At 35.2% G+C, this 23,336-nt stretch overlaps 1 protein-coding gene across 1 annotated transcript in view; it reads right to left on the reverse strand.

Annotated features, from left to right (window-relative positions):
• Positions 1 to 18,004, reverse strand: part of LOC145989868 (alkylglycerone-phosphate synthase-like) — a 74,734-nt gene extending 56,730 nt beyond the window's left edge. Inside the window, exons 1-2 of the mRNA XM_083125333.1 lie at positions 17,709 to 18,004; positions 11,437 to 11,523 (exon numbers count right to left, since the gene is read on the reverse strand). Coding sequence (XP_082981459.1) covers positions 11,437 to 11,523; positions 17,709 to 17,986 — 365 coding nt within the window. The 5' untranslated portion in view covers positions 17,987 to 18,004. The remainder of the gene's footprint in view (positions 1 to 11,436; positions 11,524 to 17,708) is intronic.
• Between the last annotated feature and the right edge of the window lie 5,332 nt (positions 18,005 to 23,336).

A 23,336-nucleotide genomic window follows, 5' to 3' on the forward strand; every position in this document is an offset into this window, starting at 1 on the left:
AGTAGAACTGGGGTTAAAAATTCAGGTGCCAAATGAAAATTTTCAGGTAAAACAAAAGGTAAAGTGCTCCCCTGTTCTTAGCACCATGCCATGAAGGTGTATAGGGGGTGTGGGGGTAACGCCCCACACTTTCTTGATCTGGTCGTGAGTGGGGGTGATGTGATTACTGATCAGTATCATGCCCCTGACCGCCTTTACCCCCCAGGGTTTCCCCCAGGTACCCATGTCATTCGACACTGGGTGAGTGCCGGGGTCGCTTCCAACGTTAGAAAAGTTCCCAGATTTGAACTGGCCAGGGATCGAACTTAGGACCTTGAGCATGGTAGTCAGACGTGTTACCGACTGAGCTACCGCTTTCAGGCACCCTATATTTTCTATCTCTGAATATGTATGTTTCACAAGTATTCACGCTCACAACTTGCAGCTGATTATAGTGTTATCTTTTTATTTAAAAAAAATACAGAAAGAATGGGAACTGATGCACAACTAAGGTAAAGAAACTTAACACTCATCGGTTGAATTTTCTTCGCCAATCCCTTCCGATGCCAATGATATTGAGTGGCTACAAGAACGGCCAAGAGAAACAACGCAAACTCGTGGGGTAAGAATGTGGACAATTTAAAAACCAGCATTACTATCAAATCATGTTGGGCTGATTCCAGAGTTCTTGGGAAAGGGATTAATGTGGCTGTGGGGAGGGAGGGTTGTGGATTCAGTACTTTCTTCTTGCATTCTACCCTCTTGTCTGACTGCTGACCAATGCACACTCCAGCAACTTGTTTTTATTACAAATGACAGAGAATAATGGACAGCAGGCATAAACAGAGTCCACCAAATATGCATTACAGTAAAACCTCAAGTTGACCGGTTTAACGAAAGTCCAGATTAACTGAAATAACCTAGAAGAACAGTACAAAGTGCATTAAAACTCCGTTTATAGCAACAAAACATGTATATTAGGGTGTATTTAAAGGGCAAAGGCCTAAATACACTATACAGTACAGTAAAATGTAAAGCAATACTGTACATACAATGCAGTACGTACATACGCGATACCCATATTATGATGATGTGCCCGACAGACCTGGCTCTGCATCACTTGAAACTCTTTCTGCGTAAGTTGGTTTGAAGTATTCTGTTGGGACAGTTTGGAATATATTTCCTTCACTAATAATTCACAGATTTGTTTTCATTGTCATTTTTTTTTTCCTTTTGCCTGTCCGGATTTAGCAAAGTCTGGCTTATTGGAGTCCAGATTAACAAGGTTTTACTGTATTATATATCTGTATTTGGATGTGTATTTTACATCATTTGTTTCCTATTCAGGTTAACCTAAACGACAAGAATGTTGTTCACATGTAATTGAAGCAGGGACACTTATAATAATCCACAGATTTTTCGGTGTAACTGCAACACTTTAAAAAGGCTTGCTATATTTCAAAAACTTCTTCTTCTTGCATCCTCCAGAGATAGAAAGAGATCACACAAAATGTCACAAGACATTTTAAAGTGCAATAATGCTACATAGGATGGATAAAAATCATGATCTTTACTTAAAGAATCATTTGTGTTTATTTTTTTTGATTTAATCAGATTTTGTTATAATACACGCTTAAAATTGCTTGTATGGTTTTTGGCACAATACATATAGATATATGTTTTTTATAGAAAGGCTTTTTCTAGTAAACGGCCGACTAAAATATTTGAATAGTTTGATTAAAGCACATAAAAAATATATGTAAACCTACATTTTTCTGTTTATAATACTGCATATATGAAACTACTTTGGAAATGGTGTTGAATGTGTTAAAGAAACTATAATCATTTCAACAACTTTATTTCCCATGAAAATAAAATATTCTGGATGTAACTCAAAATATTTTTTATACTTTTTTGTAGCTGAATTTTGGCAATGTTTTTAAATGATAGTGTGCAAAATATCAGCTGCCATGTTTATTTACAGTTTAATGATGATAACACTATTTACAGTTTAACCCATTAATGCCCAAATTTTTCTTCTGATTTTTTTTGCATTAAAAGTTTGCCTTTGGTCACCTGAGAGTTAATGTTATTACTAGACCTTGGATTTTATGATTCTAAAAAGTATGCTTTTAGGTTCCTAAAATATGCTCTAAAAATCCTAAAATTTGTTCGAAAAACCCTAAAATAGGTCCTGAAAATCTTAAGAAAGGCTCGAAAAATCCTGAAGTAGGTTCAAAAAAACTTAATATAGTTCAAAATTCCTGAAAAATGCTGAATCACCATAGACTTGGAGGAAGGGAAATCGACAGAGAGTACGTTTCAAATACGTGTGTCATTGAATTTTTTCGTGACCAAACAAAGCAAATGCCTCTGTGTGACATAAAAATTCTGTAAAACCTTTAAAAATAAATAAAATCCTAAAAAAGGCTTGATTTAGGTGCATAAACCTAAAATAGGTTCTAACAAGCAAAATAGGTTTTTTTAGGCACTACAAAACTTCATCAGTTGTTGCATTTCTTAACGAAATGCTGACATAAGTTAATATTTCTTACATGCCTGTAAAGGAAAAAAAATAGGTTAAAAACCTAAAATCCAAGGTCTAGTTATTACGAGAGAAGGAAAAATGTCAAGTTTGTTCATAAAAGCATTTTATTGGCTGACCGTGTAAATTAGTAACATATTTCAAATTCCATTTACACAACTAATTCCCGATCTCGTCTCACATTTAACATACATGAATACATATATCTATAACATAGATGTATAACATCTATAACATAGATGTATAACAACATTCAGTGGTAGCAATTGGGGGGAATGGGGGCAGTTTCCCCACTGCTTTTTGTCAATATTGTCCCCGCACCAGTAGCGGCAATTTGGTTCAAAATCCGGGGGGCAAGGATGGTATATTATTTCCCTTTGTAGATAAGGTTTAGCATAGTGCGGGGGCAAAAATTGTGAAAAATGGGGGGGGGGGGCAACTGCCTCCCTAATCGCCACCACTGCCTCGCACTATGCTAAACATTATCTAACTAACTCTCTAGCCTTCTTAAACTCGAAGGATCATGGTTGCAGCAACACAGGCCTTCCATCTTTCCCTATCTTGAGCAAGATCTATATATTCTTTTCCATCCCTACAGATTTCCCTTAGGTCCATCTCAACGTTGTCCCTCCATCTTCGTCTTGGTCTTCCTACAGGTCTCTTACCATCAGGTTTCCCAACAAGAATCCTGTAAACTCCTCTTTCCTCTACCATTCGTGCCACATGGCCAGCCCACCTAAATCTTCTTGATTTAATTATTCTAATAATATCTGGACATGAATACAAATTATCAGGGTGGCTACAAACAAGCAGAAATGAAATTCCCTGACTTTTCCAGGTTTTCCAGGACAAAATTTACATTTTTCCCTGACAATTACAAACTAAACAAAATCGATGTTTTTGCAAATGGAAATAATAAACTCATACAGACCCACGTATGGTTTTGTTAAGTACCAATATTATCTTCTATGAAATTGACTTAATTTCTCTATGATTTGAATTCAAACTGCAATATAGTGAATTTGGAAAATTACTACAATTCACAAGCTACGGAAGGATTACGGAATTTTGTCATAGGCAGTAAGTTTAAAATAAAATACTTGATTATTTTTAAAGTTACGACTAAATGAGATAAGAGTGAAGAGTGATTGATTAAGAAATACAATTTGTAATTTATCAGTCTCCTTATCCATTCTCGGTGTTATATGTTGATATTTCCACTGAGGTTTGGAACCCTCTGCTTGCAAGAACCATGAGTGTGGACTGATTTTTCAATGCATAAAGCTACTTCTCTCTTCTCTGTAAAGCAAACAACTTAACTCTTGCATATAAGTGAAACAATTGAATCGAACAAAATAAAGTGTCATATTTCCAGTGAGATAGTTCCAGTCTTTGCTGTCAGACACATATACCATGGACATAAAAAAATTAGTGCCATGCTATGACAAATGCCAGAACAACGGTGGTGATTATGCCGAAAATTAGGTTAGGACTCACTGTTACTAATGCAATAAATTACAACTGATATTCTTGTTTTATTTATACCTAATCGGCAGACTCTTTCATATTTTGTTATTTTTTTTTCAAATTGGTGTATTTTCTTATTTTTTTATTTTTTACTATACGGTGTTATTTTCCCCAAAATTCACATTTTCATTTTAGCGCATTTTCTGGTAAATATCTGAAATTATGCCTTCATGGTGTTTTAAAACTACTGTTTCAAATTGTAAGTCACATGGCTTACGCCTCTTCGTGAGAGTTTGATATCTTGAAAGTTATTTTGGGAAAGTTATTTGCCATACCCCTTTTTTAATTTTAAGGTAAGGATTTTAGATAATGGAATTTTCCCCGTATATAATGAAGGGTGCATAATGACCATAAGTGGCGACGCACCCAAAAAATTAAAATCAATCAATCTCAAGTGACAGATACCGATATATTATGGCACCAAAAATTGGCAATATCTTTTTTTGACTTGTTAGTGTTACGTTTGCCAAAATTCGCGTTTTTGTTTTAGAACATTTATCTGCCAGATATACCGAAACTTAATACTCCATTGTGCTTTTAAACTATTATTTTAAATTGTAGGTCACATGGTCTACGTATTTTCGTGACAGTTTGATATGTTGGGACAGATTTTTGAGGAAGTAAAAGTAAAGTGCTCACCTGCACTTTTCCATGATGGTGTACAGGGGTGTGGAGTTAAGGCCCCACACTTTCTTGATCACGGGCGAAGGTGGGTGGGTGCCGGAGCAGTTTGAATAGGTGGAAAACATCCCGGTTCACCCCTGCAGGGGATCGACCCCGGGTCCCTCGCATAGTAGTCAGATGCCCTAACGACTGAGCTCCATTATTACTCGCTCGACAAATGCCGATGGTGCGCACTTAGCTTGGTAATTCAAAACATATCTCTTGCGACAAATACGAAGATGTGGCTCTCGTGTGACGGTAGATACGCACTCGATCTCCTGTTAGAACCCTGCCATGCAAATAGTTTCGAAAAAAATTGAAAAAATCGTGGGAAATACATGATTTAATGTGGCTGTTGGAATTATTTCATGTACGTATAAGTATAACTCTATAGTTTACTCTTGAGTAAAATGTTGGAAAACTTGCATGTTCTATGTACACAAACATGGCCTAGAAAAGACAAGAATGTTGGATTTCATGGATTTTTCGTTGTTTTAGGACATTTCTTTAAAAAAAAAAAAACGCTAAAAACGCCAACAATTCGCATTTTATGCCAAATTCGCATTATTTCGATATTTCGAAGGGCGAAAAATTTAGCAGGGCTGGCAGAGAAAAGTCAATTCTTGAAGAAAGTGATTTGCTTTTATGATTGAATGATTCGAGTAAATATGATAATAAAATATTTACGTATTTATTATTAGTATTTTATTTCATAATATTGGACATTAACTTCACTCAGTGAGAGATTAATGACCATCTCTCACGATTTTAAACAGACAGGATAGAGAGTGGCGTTAATTTCATTGAAATACTAGTGTTGCAGTAAATTTGAGGTTGCGAGCATGCACTTGCCAATTTTTATAACGTTCACCAATGCAGATTTATGTTTCACTTTTTAGTGATAGTATTCAATATATATCCCGTTTGGTTGGATTCTTCTTGATATCTATAAATAGTGCAATGTCATTGTAAACGTACGTATGTTAACTTGTGCGAAACCAGTAATACGTCAGGATGATGAAAGAAAACCTTCGTAAGTACTTCTACATTAAATAAGGTGAAGTGAGCCAGAAAAGTAATACAATTCCAGCAGCATATTTGCAGTCTAAAGCTCTTCTTGTTAATGCATGCAATTTTTGTTGGATGTTGCAGTCCATGCAATTTCTGTCGCATGTTGTAGTGAGATACTTTGTCGGGTGGCGATATTCGACAAAAATAGTATGTGTCAATGGAACCTATTTGTTTCCATGTTCCTTCAGTTTGATCAACAAAATGCCTTACTACGACGTCCGACAACTATCGGACGGCGCCAGCCGCTCCTATCCCCTCCAACTGTTGACAAGTCCCCTTACTACTCCCATACGGACAAGAAAAAATGATAATTCAATGCATTTTCCACGTAATATTTAGAGGCTTAACCTTTACTCTCCCGGTGATACCATATGGTATCATCAGAGTAAGGTCGTACTGCTCCGATGATACCATATGGTATCATCGTGCTGATTACAAAATGAATGTGCTTTTTGGACCTTCGTACTCTTATTTTTGGGTGGAAACTGACACAGGTCTGGAGTAAGCCTGGGAAATTCATATTGATAAAAAACCTCTCCCCCTCTCTGCAACATATCCATGCTACATTTCCAAACAGGGTTTCACATTTTGGCTCATTATTCAACTTGTATTGCACCCAGGAACATGGAACATATTTCAATCAATCTCTTTGGAAACGTCCATTCCTTGAAGAGAATACTATGGTTTGCGCCTTCTCCCCAAAATAGCGGGAGAAGAGGGGCAAACTCCAGATTTTTATGTTATTTTTTTTCATTGAAATTCGGTTCGGCGTTGTGAATTGTACACGGTTGCATGCTATGATGTTTTAGCTGCAAAACAAAACTTATCTGAAATAGATTGTTCCGATAGTGCCCAAATTGTAACAATTTTCCTCCAAAAATGCAAATTACCTATTTTTCGTAAAAAAAAAACAATATCACATTTTGGCTTATTATTCAACTTGTATGGCACCCAAGAACATGAAATATCTTTCATTCGCTTGATAATATGTCCATTCTTTGAAAAGAATACTAAAGTTTGCGCCTTCTCCCCAAAATAGCGGGAGAAGAGGGGGCAAACACCAGATTTTTATGTTTTTTCCATTGAAATTTGGGGACGTGTCCCCCCCCCCCAAGCCCCTCCTCCTCGGTCCGATGTTCTGAATTGTACACGGTTGCATGCTCTGATGTTTTAGCTGCAAAATAAAACTTATCCGAAGTAGATTGCTCACATAGTGGCAGAGTTATAACAATTTTCCTCCAAAAATGCAAATTACCTATTTTTCGTAAAAAAAAAAATCACATTTTGGCTTATTATTCAACTTGTATGGCACACAAGAACATGAAATATCTTTCATTCTCTTGAGAAATGTCCATTCTTTGAAAAGAATACTAAAGTTCGCGACCTCTCCCCAAAATAGCGAGGCAAGTTAGGGCAAACTACAGATTTTTACGTTTTTTTTGCAATTGAAATTCAGGGGTCGTGCCCCCAAGCCCCCTTCCTCTGTCCGGCGTTCTGAATTATGCAAGATTGCATGCTCTGATGTTTTAGCTGAAAAACAAAACTTATCCGAAGTAGATTGCTCCGATAGTGCCCAAGTTATAACAATTTTCCTCCAAAAAATGCAAATTACCTATTTTTCTAAAAAAAAATAATCACATTTTGGCTTATTATTCAAGTTGTATGACACCCAAGAACATGAAATATGTTTCATTCTCTTGAGAAATGTCCATTCTTTAAAAAGAATACTAAAGTTCTCGCCTTCTTTCCAAAATAGCGGGAGAAGAGGGGGCAAACACCAAATTTTTATGATTTTCCCATTGAGATTCGGGGCACGTGCCCCCACCCCCAAGTCCCCCTTCCTCGGTCCGGTGTTCTGAATTGTACACGGCTGCATGCGCTGATGTTTTAGCTGCAAAACAAAAGTTATCCGAAGTAGATTGCTCCCATAGTGCCAGAGTTATAACAATTTTCCTTCAAAGAGTGTTCGAATTTAAAATTCCCGCCTAGAAGCCCGGGCGAGAGAAATTTCTCTCTCTCTCTCTCTCTCTCCTCCTGCCATCACTGGTTTCTGGCACCGTGGTTGTGTTGTGCATAAAAGGGGCCTAAAAGTTGAGGCCGAAACTTGCGAACGAGATTTCCTGTTCCCGTGCAGAGTTCCATAACGATATCTTTAAATAAGAAATAAATTTAAAAAATTAAAAAAAAATCAATGAAGACGAAATTCCCTGACATTTCCCTGACTTTTTTTGACATCTCAAATTCCCTGACTTTTCCCGGTTTTCCAGGTCTGTCGCCACCCTGATTATGTAGTTCTAAATTATGTAACCTTCTCCACTCACCTGTCTCCTCATCCCTTTTAAGTCCAAAGATTTTCCTAAGGATCTTATTTTCAAATACTCTCAATTTATGTTCCTCTTTCAATGTAAGGGACCAAGTTTCACACCCATATAATACTACAGGCAAAATTACTGTTTTGTATATTTTCACTTTTAATTTCTTAGATATTAAACGAGAAGACAAAAGTTTATGAAGAGAGAAGTAACATGCATTTCCTGAATTAAGCCTACTTTTTATTTCCTCTTTAATATAATTTTCAATTATTAATATTACTCCTAAGTATTTAAATTTGGAAACTGGTTCAAACGAGTTGTTATCAATAATTAGATTTTGATTATTACCTAACACTTGGTTTCGGCCTGTAAGCATATATTTAGTTTTCTCTTTGTTAACTTCCAAACCTATCTCGCTAGCAGTTTTGAAAAATATTTTAGCATTATTCTTAATTGTATTCACATCATCCACCAGTAAGTCTACATCATCTGCATATGCTAACAACTGAGTCACACCATTTAATTTTAGTCCTTCTTTAGTTTCTTTTACCTTCCTAACAGCATATTCTAAGGCAAAATTAAAGAGCAATGGAGATAATGCATCTCCTTGTTTTAACCCATCATGAATTGTAAATTTGTCAGACATATTAATACCCACACGAATTTTACTTTCTGTTTCACTGGTGCATATTTTTGTCATACTAACAAGCTTCTTAGGTATTCCAAACTCTACTAATATATTATATAATTTATCTCTTTTGACCGAATCATATGCTTTTTTGAAATCAATGAATAGCTGATGGACATTTTGATTATATTCCCACTTTTTTTCAAGTGTCTGTCTGATGTGAAAAATTTGATCTGTAGTTGATCTGTTACGTTTAAATCCACATTGATAATCACCTATAATTTCATTAGCATATGGGGTTAGTCTTGTTAAAATAATGTTAGATAATATTTTGTATGTTGTTGAGAGTAGAGAAATTCCACGGTAATTATTGCAGTTCATTTTATCACCTTTCTTAAACACAGGAACATTTATGGATTCTTTCCACTGTTGAGGGATTTCTTCTTTATTCCATATTAAACAAATTAATTTATGAATTTGACATATTAATGAATTTCCACTATATTTAATTAACTCAGCTGGTATTAAATCAATGCCAGGTGCTTTGTTATTCTTTAGCCTTTTAATAGCATCTTTAACTTCAGTCAAGTTAAGTTCTGGAACTAAAGGTTCTGCTGTGTGGACTTCATTTACTTCTGATTTATCTCCTACATGAACATTTAAAAGGTCATTAAAGTAGTTCTTCCATCTATTTAGAATATCGCTTGGGTCAGCTAGAAAATCACCGTCTTTATCTTTTACTTTAGGTTGCCACCCCTTTCTAAACTCATTTACACCTTTATATAAATCTCTGATATTTTTATTTTTGCTGTTTGTTTCAATTTCGTTAATTTTGCTTTTCAAGTAATCTCTTTTTTTACTTCTAAACGTGCGGTTAACTTCTCGCTTTATTCTATTATAATTGTTTAGATTTGTATCATCAGAGTTATTTAACCACTTAAGTCTAGCCTGATTTCTTATTTCTATTAGATTATGGCATTCATTATCAAACCATGGCTTACTTTTTCTCGGTTTATGGTATCCTATACTTTCTTTAGCTGCTGATTCTATTGCATTACGTATGTGCTCCCAATTCTTATTTACGTCTGTTTCATTTATATTTTCATCATCATTTAAATCCTGCAAAACATCAAATCTATTTGACAGTTTAATTTGGTAATCTTTCTTAATTCTTTCATCAGTAAACTTTCCTGTACCAAATTTTAGAACTTTTAGATTTTGTTGCTTATGATTTATCACTGAGAGTCTTTCTCTTAATTTAGCAATTACTAAATAATGGTCACTTGCACAGTCAGCACCTCTATGTGTACGAACGTCAATTATACTAGTATGGCTTCTCTTATCAATGAGAATATGATCTATCAGATTATGAGTTTTACCATCTGGAGAAGACCAGGTATATTTATGGATATCTTTATGTTTAAAAGTGGTACTTTTCACAATTAAATTCTTTGAGGTTGCAAAAGTAATCAATCTTATACCATTATCATTACTTAATTCATGAAGACTTTCTTTACCAATCGTGGGTTTAAATGTCTCTTCTTTGCCAATCTGTGCATTACAGTCACCTAACACAATTTTCATATCATACTGAGAAAATTTATCAAAGACCTGTTCTAACTCTGTATATAAATCATCTTTAGTATTATCATCTTTATCTTCCGTTGGTGCATGTATGTTTATTAAAATAATTTTACACCATCTACCCTGTAAAACCGCATATGATATCCTATCATTAATAAATTCTACTGTTTTAAGAGGCGAAATAATTCTATTATTTATAAAAAAGCCTGTTCCAAAATTATGATTTTCAGTACCACCATAGAAAAAAGTATAATTTTTAGTTTTACAATTCCCTTCTCCTGGCCACCTAACTTCCTGGACAGCTACTACATCTAATTTATACTTAACTATCTCATTAACTGTACACTGAAATGCCCCAGGCCGGTAAAGGCTCAGAACATTCCAGGTGCCTAATTTAATATCCTTATTCCTAATGTAGATCTTATCCTTAGTCCAGGGACCTCCCAAAGTAGTCCCCACTTTACTTTAGTCCAAAGTACTTTAAAAATTGGATGGTTCAGGAGACAAAAAAAAGCAAAAATGCATTCTGCTTGACATGCATGCGTGGAGTTTGATGTGTTGTGCGGTTGGCAATACTGCAGATTTTCTCAGTGTGTGTGATGTAAACAGCTCGGCAGTAGAGGCAAGACTGGCATGGAAGATTCTGAGCTCAGTTCTCGCGCAGACTGATACATAAAACCAACTGCAAAGTTAGCTTGATGCGCGGCTTAGGTGGGTGGTCATAATTCAATGGAATCGATATTGGCAAATGGTGGTATCAGCTCAGCCCTAATCCTAATCTACCCAAAATATATGAATGGTGTGATTATCACACGTAGAGGTGTGATAATAAAACTGACTCGTAAGCTACTCACATAAGCACATACGAGTATTACACAATCGGAAATGAAGCCAAGTCTTTGGCTGCAAAACAAGGTTGTCTGATGTAGCAAATCTGTCAAGCCATTATTTTCTGTTCTCTGTTATTATGCAAGATGGTGACAAGTTAAATATCATTGAGCTGACAAGTAAAAAAAATCATAATTTGAGCTAAAAAAATATGCAGGTAATTATGTTTTACATGACATGGGATGACACTTACTATTGCATGTAATTAGTGTCAGAATGCAAATTTCCCATTGGTTTACCTTTTTCCTGTAAAGCAAATAATGCCATCCTTTACAACAAACTGTGAATCTTGGTAGCCCCAACCATTCCATTTCAGTAGTTCCTGCCTGGAAAAGATATAAGAAAAATTGTTACAAACCTACCATTACATATGCATGCACATGCACATATAAATAAATATAGGAGCGAATTTACAATACCTGAAGCATCTTCAATTGCTTTCAAATTCGGCATATTCACTAATTTTGGCCTCGTAATCACAAATCTGCAGTTAAAATTTGGCTGTCACGTCTAGAAATTGGAAAATAAGCCGAAATAAGTGGGTCCGTGAATGGAGTAAACACCCTTGATCAAAATTTCAGTATCCGCCAAATGTCTGAAATTCCTTTATTTTCTTCTTTTTCACATTGGAACTTACGTATTTTGCATTGCTAAGGATTCTTGAAGGTGGGATTTTGTTTTTTTTCACGACAATAATTTCAATTTTCCACATATCGAGTAATTATTGTTCGTTGGTTTCTCGGTTGTGTTACACACAATATGGCAGGCAAATCTTGACTAGCGTTGTCTATGATCAGTGGGTGTGCACTGAAAAATACCTACTTTCATGTTACCGATTTTGTATTTTTTTCTGGGTTCGAAAACCCCAGGAACCATGCATGGCAAGGTTATATTAGGTTCGGTTAAGCAAACAGTTAAAATTGTCATGTTCTTGCAAAACAACGCCATGGTTGGAAACACTGGCCGGGCATTACATCATCAAACCCACACAACATTTGGTTCATGTAGTGGAAGGACATAGAGGCAACAGATTTCATGCATTGGAGACACATTAATCTTTAAAAATACATGATTTACAGGTGAAATAAATTAAGCGATGGGAAAAAACACTTCCACGATGTTTCAAAAGTGTACGGAAAGTCAATTCGGTAAGTACTTTCTCCTGTAAAATTGAAGAAATACGTTTTGCAGATATCAAAATTTTACCCACCCTTGATTTCTGAAGAAAACAACTATTTTTTTGCAATGATTAGCATTTCAAAACTATGTTTATGATGACCCTGAATTTTACCTATGCTTGCCCAACTTAACCTTACCGTGAATGGTTCGTGGGGAAAACATTTTTTTCCACCTTATGCAAGACGTGATTCTCTCAGACAGCGTAACGAATAGAGAACTCACTTCTTCACATCATCAAACATGGTTACCATATTAGTGAATCGATAATCATAGCGGTAATATCTGCACGTAATTTTGCAATTTCTAGACGTGAGCGCCAATTTTTAACTGCAGATTCATGATCAAGAGGTCAAAATTAGTGAGTATGTCAAATTTAAAAGCAATCGGAGATACTTCCGGTTTTGTAAATTTATACCTAAATATATTATGGGGAATAACCATCAATAGTAGCTTGTCATTTACATGTGAAGTAATTATTATGTGAATGCTTTCTTACTACTGGTCTATTTGCTTATCAATCCTTCAAAAGGGCCTCCAATGTAGAATACCAGGTGGAAACACTTAGTGGTTTGGATCACACTTTAAACTCTAGGTCCAGTCCCAATTAGCCTTTCTGTGCATAAAGTGAACTTAAAAACAAACTCAAACAAACAATCCTTGCAAAATTCCTTTTAAAAGATTCTGAATTATATGAAATTTTAAATAATTGGGGCACTCACTAACAATTTAATTGTAAAACATTGGCTATATAAATGTTCATTCCATGGTAAATCCCCAATTCCACTAAAAAATGCATTATGAATTGGATTGGATTTTAACATTAGTTTTTCCATTTGCATTTTCTTTAAAATGACTGTTTCTGTCGGATTATGTGATCACATTTACCAGAAACTGCAAATTCGCAAAATGTAACAACAAAGAAAGAACATATGATGTGCAAGTGACATTTCTCACAATATTATTTCATGTTGCATTCATGGAAATTGAAATTCATGGAATGTTAACTTCATTGGACATAATCATCAATCTTGTGTATAATAGATAACAAAAAAGTTGTCAACCAGTAAGACTTTTCAACCCTCTCAGAATGTACAGGACACTCCTGGAATCGAACTCATTCTCCGAAACAAACTTTGTGTATCTCCCGGAATGATGAGATTTAGTAATATTATATTTTCATTTCTTTTGATATGCATTTGCCAAGCGAAGTAGTTTGTAATTGCAACCTAAACAATTAACGGTATGACTTAAAATGACCGGACCCCTCTCAGATTGTCTTCATATTTGGCATACTTACTAATTGAGGCCTGCTAATGGTGAATCTGAAGTTAAAATTTGTCGGAAATGTCTAGAAATTGAAAAATAATTGCGAACCATTGACGCTAGCTCCACAAATCATTGGCGCTAGCCCCACGAACCATTGACATGTTGTTAGGTTAGGCAATCATAGTTAAAATTTCGTGCTGTGGTAGTATCAGGATCTAAATTGCAAAATAATTGGGAACCATTGACACTAACCCCACGAACGATTGACGTGTGGTTAGGTAAACAGTTAAAATTTGGTGTCGTGGTAGTATCAGGTTATTTATATATCAGCCATTCCGGATAAAGAGGGAATTATACCAAAAAAAATTAATAATCAAAAATATGTTCTATTTGCATGCAATGAGTAGATGAAACTTCTCATTTGAGCATTCTGCTGAGATATTTTGAAAAATAATATATTTGATATGTTTTATTGTTACAAGAAATAGCTGCTTTTAGTTGGCAATACATGGCCAGTAGCATTCACTAAGTTGGCAGCTCCCTTATAGACATGCAGTTCAACTGTTAACTCCATTCTCAGGAAGTTTACTGCTGAGTTTATGTTTTGAGAGTCTACACACTGAATTTCAGAGACCAAGGTGAGTAAATTTATGAATTAAATGTAAAACAGTAATTAGATGTACATGGTGTAACATCCGTGACAAAAAGAAGATACTTTTTAAAAATACAGAATTGAACTAAATTTGTTTTTGTCAAAAGTAGATAATGTTGACATTCTAGTAAAATACTTGCATCCTACCATCTTAAAGATATTATCTGAGTTTAAATAAGAAGAAAATAGATGTCACGGATGTTACATTTCTATCACCACTGATACTTTTAGGTTTGGGTTGTCTAACTTTATGAACTATAATCCATGTTACATAACCTATTACTGGTATAATTCAGAGAGATTTAAAATATATTATTGATGTGTAGAACTTGATTTTATTAAGTCATAGAGTAAAATGAAATTATTTTTCTTCGTTCCATCTAGAATTTATTTTTTATGTTATAATGAAATGTCCTTAAAATCAGTGGTAGCTAACAGAAACATAAAATAACCTATAATTTGGTCCAAGTTATGTTTTCTCTTGCAGATAATGCCACCTGCAAAGTCTGCTCCTAGAATGGCAAAAATGAGAGCTAAAATGAAATCTGAAAATCCAGAGAGATGGGCTGCATATTTGGAAAAGGATAGAGAAAGAAATAGGTTAAAAAGGCAAGAAGAAAAGGAAAAGTGTGCAAAAGACAAAAACCTTTTGAATTTGAGGAGAGAAAAGACTAGATTGAGGGTACAGGAGTGGAGGAGGAAAAAAGCAGAAGCGATGAAGACCAATACACCTCCAAACCCTTCAGCTTTGGGCTCATATTCTTCAATAGCAGTAAAATCACTACTTTGTACTGTTCAAAATGCTGAAGAATTCTTCAAAGTCACTGAAGCTCAATGTAAGTCAACTGAGGTTCTTTTTGTAACCAAATGACAGAAGAAACTTCAGGATTTTTGAACAAACGATGGGAGTACGTGCGAACGGCACCAGGAATACAAGAAATACATCAAATCAAGAAAATTGATCTGAATCATATTCTGATGACTGTGATGATGATGCATCTGTTGAAAACAACATAAATGAACTTGGACATAACTCGAAAACCGAAGAATTAGACCTATGTGAACTCAATGTGAATATTGTACCTGAGTATACGTTGAAGTCTGCATCACTGGTCATGGAAAGACTCAGGTTAGCCATAACTATGTTGCAGTGCGTCAGACAAGTGTTTTGCAGAACAGTGGTGATTTAAATGTGATCTTCTTGAAGCAGTATGGAAAAACTGGCAATTTATTCGTACCTAATAAAGAGGATGAAAAATAAATAAACATTAAGCAGGTGGCCCGCATTCTATCTAATCCAACTATAACGGAAAATGGAAGAAGAGTTATCTATGATTTCAAAAGCAAAATCTGCTTGTAGGATTTTTATTTCTAAGAAAAGTCTTTAAAATCCTATTTGTGTTATAATAATTACAAATTGGATAATGACCACACAAGACTTTTCTTCAATCCATGGTTTCTTCCAATAAATAAAATTATTTGCTCTGATTACTAATTAGAGACTTAATTATATGTGACTGCATAATTGTGTTAATTATACCATGTAATCTTATTAATTTAAGAAACGTAGAACAGTACAAATCTTAACTGTCTGTCACATATTATGTCAGATGTAACATCCATGACGAATTCCATGTAACATCCGTGACATGAATAAAGCAATTATAAAATCAATTCCTTTTCGTTTTTGTGAATTAATAGATCAGAACTAGAACCTGTAAAGCTTGCAGATCAACACAATGAGTATAAAATGAATTTTGTCTCAGGCAGTAACCTGGATTTTTAAATTTTAGTTCACAGACTGTAATGTGAGTTCACAAATTCTGTGACATCCGTGACTGAACATTTTTTTCAGTTTCCGGAATAGTAATACATTTTACTCAACATAGTTTTTTTCTGTAGGGAGGTCATCACCATTTACTGTGTTTCATGTTTAAAAAAGTTCACAAAATACATTTAATTTTAATGTTAAGAGCTTTAAATTAGTAAAACTGTTACGTCCATGACAACTGAAATGGCTGATATATATATTCATATTTGCTTGTGAAACAAAATTTTGCGATAACGACGTTTCCATTCTGAAAACAAATGCCTTATTTTCGCTTATTTTGCAATTTCTAGAAACTTTTCTGGCAACTTTTAACTTCAGATTCGTGATTAGAAGTCCTCAATTAGTGAGTATGCCAAATATGAAGAAAATCTGGGAGGGATTCGGTCATCTTAAGTCGTTCCCAATTAACTTCACATTATTTTGAAGACTCGTGAGAAATGAGTAATTAAGTAAATGGGAAAAGGATAATTGAGTCGTTATGTAAATGGGAGGAGGGAGAAATAAGAAGTTTTTAAACAGATTGTTGCGTCAGCCTCAAGACTTATTTTTCTACACCCAATTTGGCTTAATTATGTACAATTAGTTCGTAGTATGTTACAGTTGCAATAGCATGTTTCAGAAGAGCCTTAATGACTTGTTTACTTACAAATTGTGGTTGTTAGGTTATTTTGATTAAGTTGGCTCAATTTTGTATCCACAGTAGCCAGACCACAAACAGATAACAGCTGATATTGATATTCAGGACATTAGTCTTTCAGAACATTTTAATATAAAGGATTTGAAGGCTGAAAAGAAATTGGTAACAGTTCAGATTGTTTTATGATTTCTCCTAGCACATAGACTAATTATTGTAGAATTTTGGAAATGATTGTCACACGAAATTTGAACTTTCCTTAAAGTAATGAGTGCTGTTTGGACTCGAAAAAAGTTATTTATGTTGAAAAAAAACTTGAAAATTACCTTACGCACTTCTCATGGACAAGATATTCTCCGTCGACAAGCGACAGTAAATATCGTAGAAGCGTGGGAATGAATGTAGAAGTAAATCGGAACTCTAGTAGAATGCATTTAGGGACTTTAATGCTAAGGGAACCTAACCTAACCACGATAGCATATATTGAACAAAATATTAAGTGATCGCTAAAACTCCGCAGTATGTGTTAACAGACATAAATCGAAATCGAACCATGTAAAAATTGCATTCGTAGCATCATGAAATCGCAATAAAACAAAAGGAACTTTGGCCAAGAAATATCCCGGTATTTTATTATTTTAGTTGGCAAGCCTAATCACAAGGGTAGAGTGGAATAAGATGCTAGTACGAACTGAATTTGGGGAGTACCACAAAACACAAACTTCACTGCTTCCAGTACACTTCTATTCACTCAATAGCTATAGTAAAAATCTTGGGATACAAATTGGGTTCATAGAAATTATATTACTTCCGTGTACTCGACTGGCGTACTGCAGAAACTCTTATCAAACTATGAAAAAGGATTGAATACAGAAAAGTAAGACTTCACTGTGCATGACATGAGCAAACAATACATTGGTACCGTTTTAATACTGATTAGAAACGTTACCTGTTTTTTGGTATAGCACTTTCTACCGGTTTGCCTCGTATTTGTTTACGAAACGACGCCCCATTGTCGTTATCAATTACCGGTTCATGCCTTTCGACACTTGAAACAGGATGAACCACCAGTTTGTTAGGCACATCAGTATTTTCTTTTGAATCTGCGGCGCAACTTTGCAATCGTATTGAAACATCTGCAACATTATGCACGGAATAATTTACTTTGCAAGACTTTGAAGCCGCAAGATGTCGAGCAATTACTTTTATCCTGTCGTCTGCAGCCATTGCATGGGCACAGATTGTATGCGTAGACCAGTTACCAGTGCAAATGCAAACACCGGGATATATGACTCATCGCACGTAAGTCAAACACCGCTCGCTCTTGGCTTCTTCTTCTTTTTCTTGTTTTTTAGTTCTTATCTTTCGCCTTGGTTTCATGGGCGTTGCCAGAAATTTTTGCACGGTCGGGCAAATGATAAAAGTTGAATAGTACAAAAATAATAAGTATTAATACCACGGTTATAAATGTTATTATACAATAATACATATATAAACTACAAAAAATATATTTTATTCGAAATAATAATAATTATTACTAATTGATTATTATTATTATGTAAATGGGGAGACTCGATCTACCAAACGAGTGAATTACCAGCACAACTATTTTCCATTATTTCTTTTGCATTTGCAAAAGTTACATTATGCAGTTACTATCTGAAAAATATTTTGATATTAACTTTTGTACGTTTCGTTCAAGAAAAGGCTTTAAATGTTAGGGGATTTTTTTTTTTCATAAAGTTTGTTTGTGTGTGTCTAACCTATAGACCGTGTTAAAAATGTAAACATACACATTGGTGAGGTCTTGCCCGGTCCCCCTGGAACTTCCGGTTTAGGCCAGTCCCCGTTATTGCCAGTGCTGATTCACCGGCATACGAAGTAAGAAATGGGCGCTTGTTTTCGTTAGTTGTGCGACGATAGTCAAGAAAGGTATTTGTTAAAGTTCTACTATGAAGGAGTGGACGTCTAGAATCCGTCGGATGATCAACTGCAGAGCAGATTATTAAAATATAACGTGTCTTTGTGGCTGCCAGTTGTATAGCATACTACATACAAGTATATCCAGTGGCGGATTAAGCTTCCTTGCAGCCCCTAGGCACAAACTTAATGTGCGCCCTTCTCAAAAGAAAAGTAGTAACTTATATGCAGTATTTTTACAGGCTAATATAAAAATTAGTGAACATACTGAAATAAAAAACAAAGGATAAAAATTAATAACAAACAATTCATTTTCTGTATGTGCTATATCTAAAATTATGTAATGTATTGAGAAATTAAATTCACCACTCACCAGTCAAATTGTAGAAGACAAGTAGCTTGTATGACCTTTCCCCGGATTTCCATACCATTGAATGTGTTCTGCAAGAAATGGATCAAACTCGGCACTAAGCTCTAGAGACATCATGTATTGCCCGTTGTGCAGAGAATGGAATATTTCTTCGTGACCACGTAAGGGAAGCCCACGACTTGTCAATTTCTTTACGACAGAAAAAACTCTTCTCAAGACACTGGCCCAGTACGTAAGTTCCGTCTGAATATGTGATTGAAAATGGTTCTCCAAGGTCCCAAGAGATTTCTGCCTTGTTAGGAGTGCCAACTCGCAGTTTTTGTGTTCTTCAGAATTTTGGTGTGATGCTAGAATATTTGAAATGTTTTTCCAGTCTGAAATGCCGTGAGTTGCAATGTTTGTCTTGCCCTTGAACAACCTGCATGATGCACAATAAACGGCACTAGTGCTGCACGAATATACCAAATAATTCCGCAAAATTGATTCGCCATTTACAAGTTTACGAAAAAAAACGCTATTATTTAAAAATCTTGTTTTACCTGCTATGAGTCTTTGCGATTTAGAAAAATCGTTTTCAGCATTCTGATTAATTCCACGTCTTAGAAGAATGTCAATTGTAGACTCATTCAGACACCACTCGGCAGGATCGTCACTAACGAAATCTGCACTCTCACTGTCACAATCAGAAACTCCTACTAACTGAGGGGACACAACCTCAGTTGCACTTTCTTCCTCCACTAAACCCACAATATTTTCGACATTTTGCGTTTCACAGAGTTCACTCGATGTAGCCGCTTCCACTTCAATTTTTGAACTGCTTTCTGAAATCACTTGTTCCTTTCGCCTAAAAAACGTGTCCACTGTACCAAGCTTTTTCTGTAAGGTTGCTTCTCTTTCACGCTTTTCGTTTGCAAGTTTACGATAAGCCGCCCCACTTAACTTTGTTTGTACCTGATGCATAAAAAGAACATCAAATCGCAAACGCACTATATTCGCGATTAAAATTAACCGATATGCCATCTGCCGGGATTTTCAGGAAGTACTCTAAGTAGGATACGTTGTGTTGAAGTCGTTTAAAGCATGGTGAATATGCGAGAAAGTAAGGTCTACTGTTCAGGTTTTTTTTGTTTTGTTTTTTTGCTCTAAATAGTTTTATGGGTCAGAACAAATTAAAAGTTTTCATGTGTTTCCACCCCGTGGAATCAACAAAATGAAATTTGTTAATAAATCAGGGAAAACGTAATTGACAGAAGATTGGTATGGGGGATATAACACTGTAATTCGGCAAGGAAATTACGAAGAATGCACGAGTCTGCTTACTTTATTTATCGAGAGATAAATATATATTTCCATGAAAGTAAAGTTTTAAATTGTACTTTATAAATAAAGATTTTTTTCCGAAAAATCATGAAGCGTCTTAACCAATGCGTCCATGTATTACCGGTGTTACGTATGTGTGAAATTTGGAACAGGTGCAAGTCGATTAAGAGGGAAGATGAAAATAGTTTGAGAATGAATTAATGTCAAATGTAACCAGAAAAAAAGTGGATATGCTAATGTTACTGTTTCATTCAGTACGATGTCCTTTTTCAGTGAGTATAGCCTGGTCATGAAATCGTGAATATTATTATTAAACCAGCCTTTCTCTTTCGAGAAAGAACTGCAACGATATGTTCGCAATTTTCTCCTGTCCCAGCTTTTCAAGTACAGGTCAATTTCAATTCCTTTATTTTCAAATAATTTCCGAGAACCCCAGTTACATGACGTGCAGATGATACAGCACTGCTTTGGACAACCAGTGCGTATACATAGTTTCGTCTGCATTTTCCGTGTTATTTTTGCCTATCATAATTAAATGCTTCGTTCTCAGTACAGCTTCACGTTTGTTACAGTACCTGGAATTCACATCGCATTCGCAATATTTAAAAATAATGCGTAATTTAAACGTTTTCTACCATACCAGTCATGTCAACACGCTGCTCTTTTGTACTACTGCTGAATGTAAACAAAGATCTATCCTACTTAGAGCGGCCATTAACAAACGCTTAGTGGAAGATCGAGGGGTATGTATTTACAAGAACAAACCAACAAAGGCTGGGGGCGGCTTGCAGGGGGAGGCTTGCATTGCCATTGTAAGCGATAAAAGCCACGGCACGGGTTAAAATCAAATTGATTGGCGCCTGAAGGAGGCAGAGCAGACGAAATATTTCTTGATAACACATAAATCCGATACATCAAGGTTTCTTTCGTATGAAGCGAAAGTATTGCAACCCGTTGATTTGAAACATTGGTTTCATAGGTCTAAATTGTCACTGTGTACGTAAGACACTTTTTATATTTCTTGATATTCTGGAAAAAAGATTTGCCGCCCCCAAGAGTTGCCGCCCCTAGGCACGTGCCTAGTGGGCCTATTTGGTAATCCGCCACTGAGTATATCATGTACACGCACGACGAACCCAAAACGTACGAAAGTTGAGATATATTAGATTATTTTGTAAATGGAAAAGTGAGGGAAAGATAATTCTATAAAACTAGTGATATTATTATATTATAAAGTATGCTTAAGTGAATCTTTGCCAGATTTAATACCAGCTGAGTTAATTAAATATGGTGGAAATTCATTAATGTATCAAATTCATAAATTAATCTGTTTAATATGGAATAAAGAAGAAATCCCTCAGCAGTGGAAAGAATCCATAATTGTTCCTGTGTTTAAAAAAGGTGATAAAATGAACTGCAATAATTACCGTGGAATTTCTCTACTCTCAACAACATATAAAATATTATCTAACATTCTTTTAACAAGACTAACCCCATATGCTAATGAAATTATAGGTGATTATCAATGTGGATTTAAACGTAACAGATCAACTACAGATCAAATTTTTCACATCAGACAGACACTTGAAAAAAAGTGGGAATATAATCAAAATGTCCATCAGCTATTCATTGATTTCAAAAAAGCATATGATTCAGTCAAAAGAGATAAACTATATAATATATTAGTTGAGTTTGGAATACCTAAGAAGCTTGTTAGTATGATAAAAGTATGCACCAGTGAAACAGAAAGTAAAATTCGTGTGGGTATTAATATGTCTGACAAATTTACAATTCATGATGGGTTAAAACAAGGAGATGCATTATCTCCATTGCTCTTTAATTTTGCCTTAGAATATGCTGTTAGGAAGGTAAAAGAAACTAAAGAAGGACTAAAATTAAATGGTGTGACTCAGTTGTTAGCATATGCAGATGATGTAGACTTACTTGGGGATGATGTGAATACAATTAAGAATAATGCTAAAATATTTTTCAAAACTGCTAAAGAGATAGGTTTGGAAGTTAACAAAGAGAAAACTAAATATATGCTTACAGGCCGAAACCAAGTGTTAGGTAATAATCAAAATCTAATTATTGATAACAACTCGTTTGAACCAGTTTCCAAATTCAAATACTTAGGAGTAATATTAACAAATGAAAATTATATTAAAGAGGAAATAAAAAGTAGGCTTAATTCAGGAAATGCATGTTACTTCTCTCTTCATAAACTTTTGTCTTCTCGTTTAATATCTAAGAAACTGAAAGTTAAAATATACAAAACAGTAATTTTGCCTGTAGTATTATATGCATGTGAAACTTGGTCCCTTACATTGAAAGAGGAACATAAATTGAGAGTATTTGAAAATAAGATCCTTAGGAAAATCTTTGGACCTAAAAGGGATGAGGAGACAGGTGAGTGGAGAAGGTTACATAATTTAGAAGTACATAATTTGTATTCATGTCCAGATATTATTAGAATAATTAAATCAAGAAGACTTAGGTGGGCAGGCCATATGGCACGAATGGGAGAGGAACGAGGAGTTTACAGGATTCTTGTTGGGAAACCTGATGGTAAGAGACCTGTAGGAAGGCCAAGACGAAGATGGAGGGACAACGTTGAGATGGACCTAAGGGAAATCGGTAGGGATGGAAAAGAGTATATAGAACTTGCTCAAAATAGGGAAACATGGAAGGCCTGTGTTGCTGCAGCCATGAACCTTCGGGTTTAAGAAGGCTAGAGAGTTAGTTAGTTAGTTAGAATCTTTGCCAACAAATCTGCAGAATTAACGAAATGACACATAACAAATGCTAGTAATGTGCTTTCAATGTCGCCTTTCCGCCTGAGGGATTTAGGGAAAACCTATGATATGGCATGCCACTTTCACGTGCAGGAATTTATTTCAAATAACAAGGGAATTTTGAGACTGAAGGGACAAGCGATATCGAGATTTCGCACAGAAGCATTCGATC

The sequence above is a fragment of the Lepisma saccharinum genome, chromosome 7 (assembly GCF_977018435.1).
Source record: "Lepisma saccharinum chromosome 7, izLepSacc3.1, whole genome shotgun sequence".
Lineage (NCBI taxonomy): Eukaryota > Metazoa > Arthropoda > Insecta > Zygentoma > Lepismatidae > Lepisma > Lepisma saccharinum.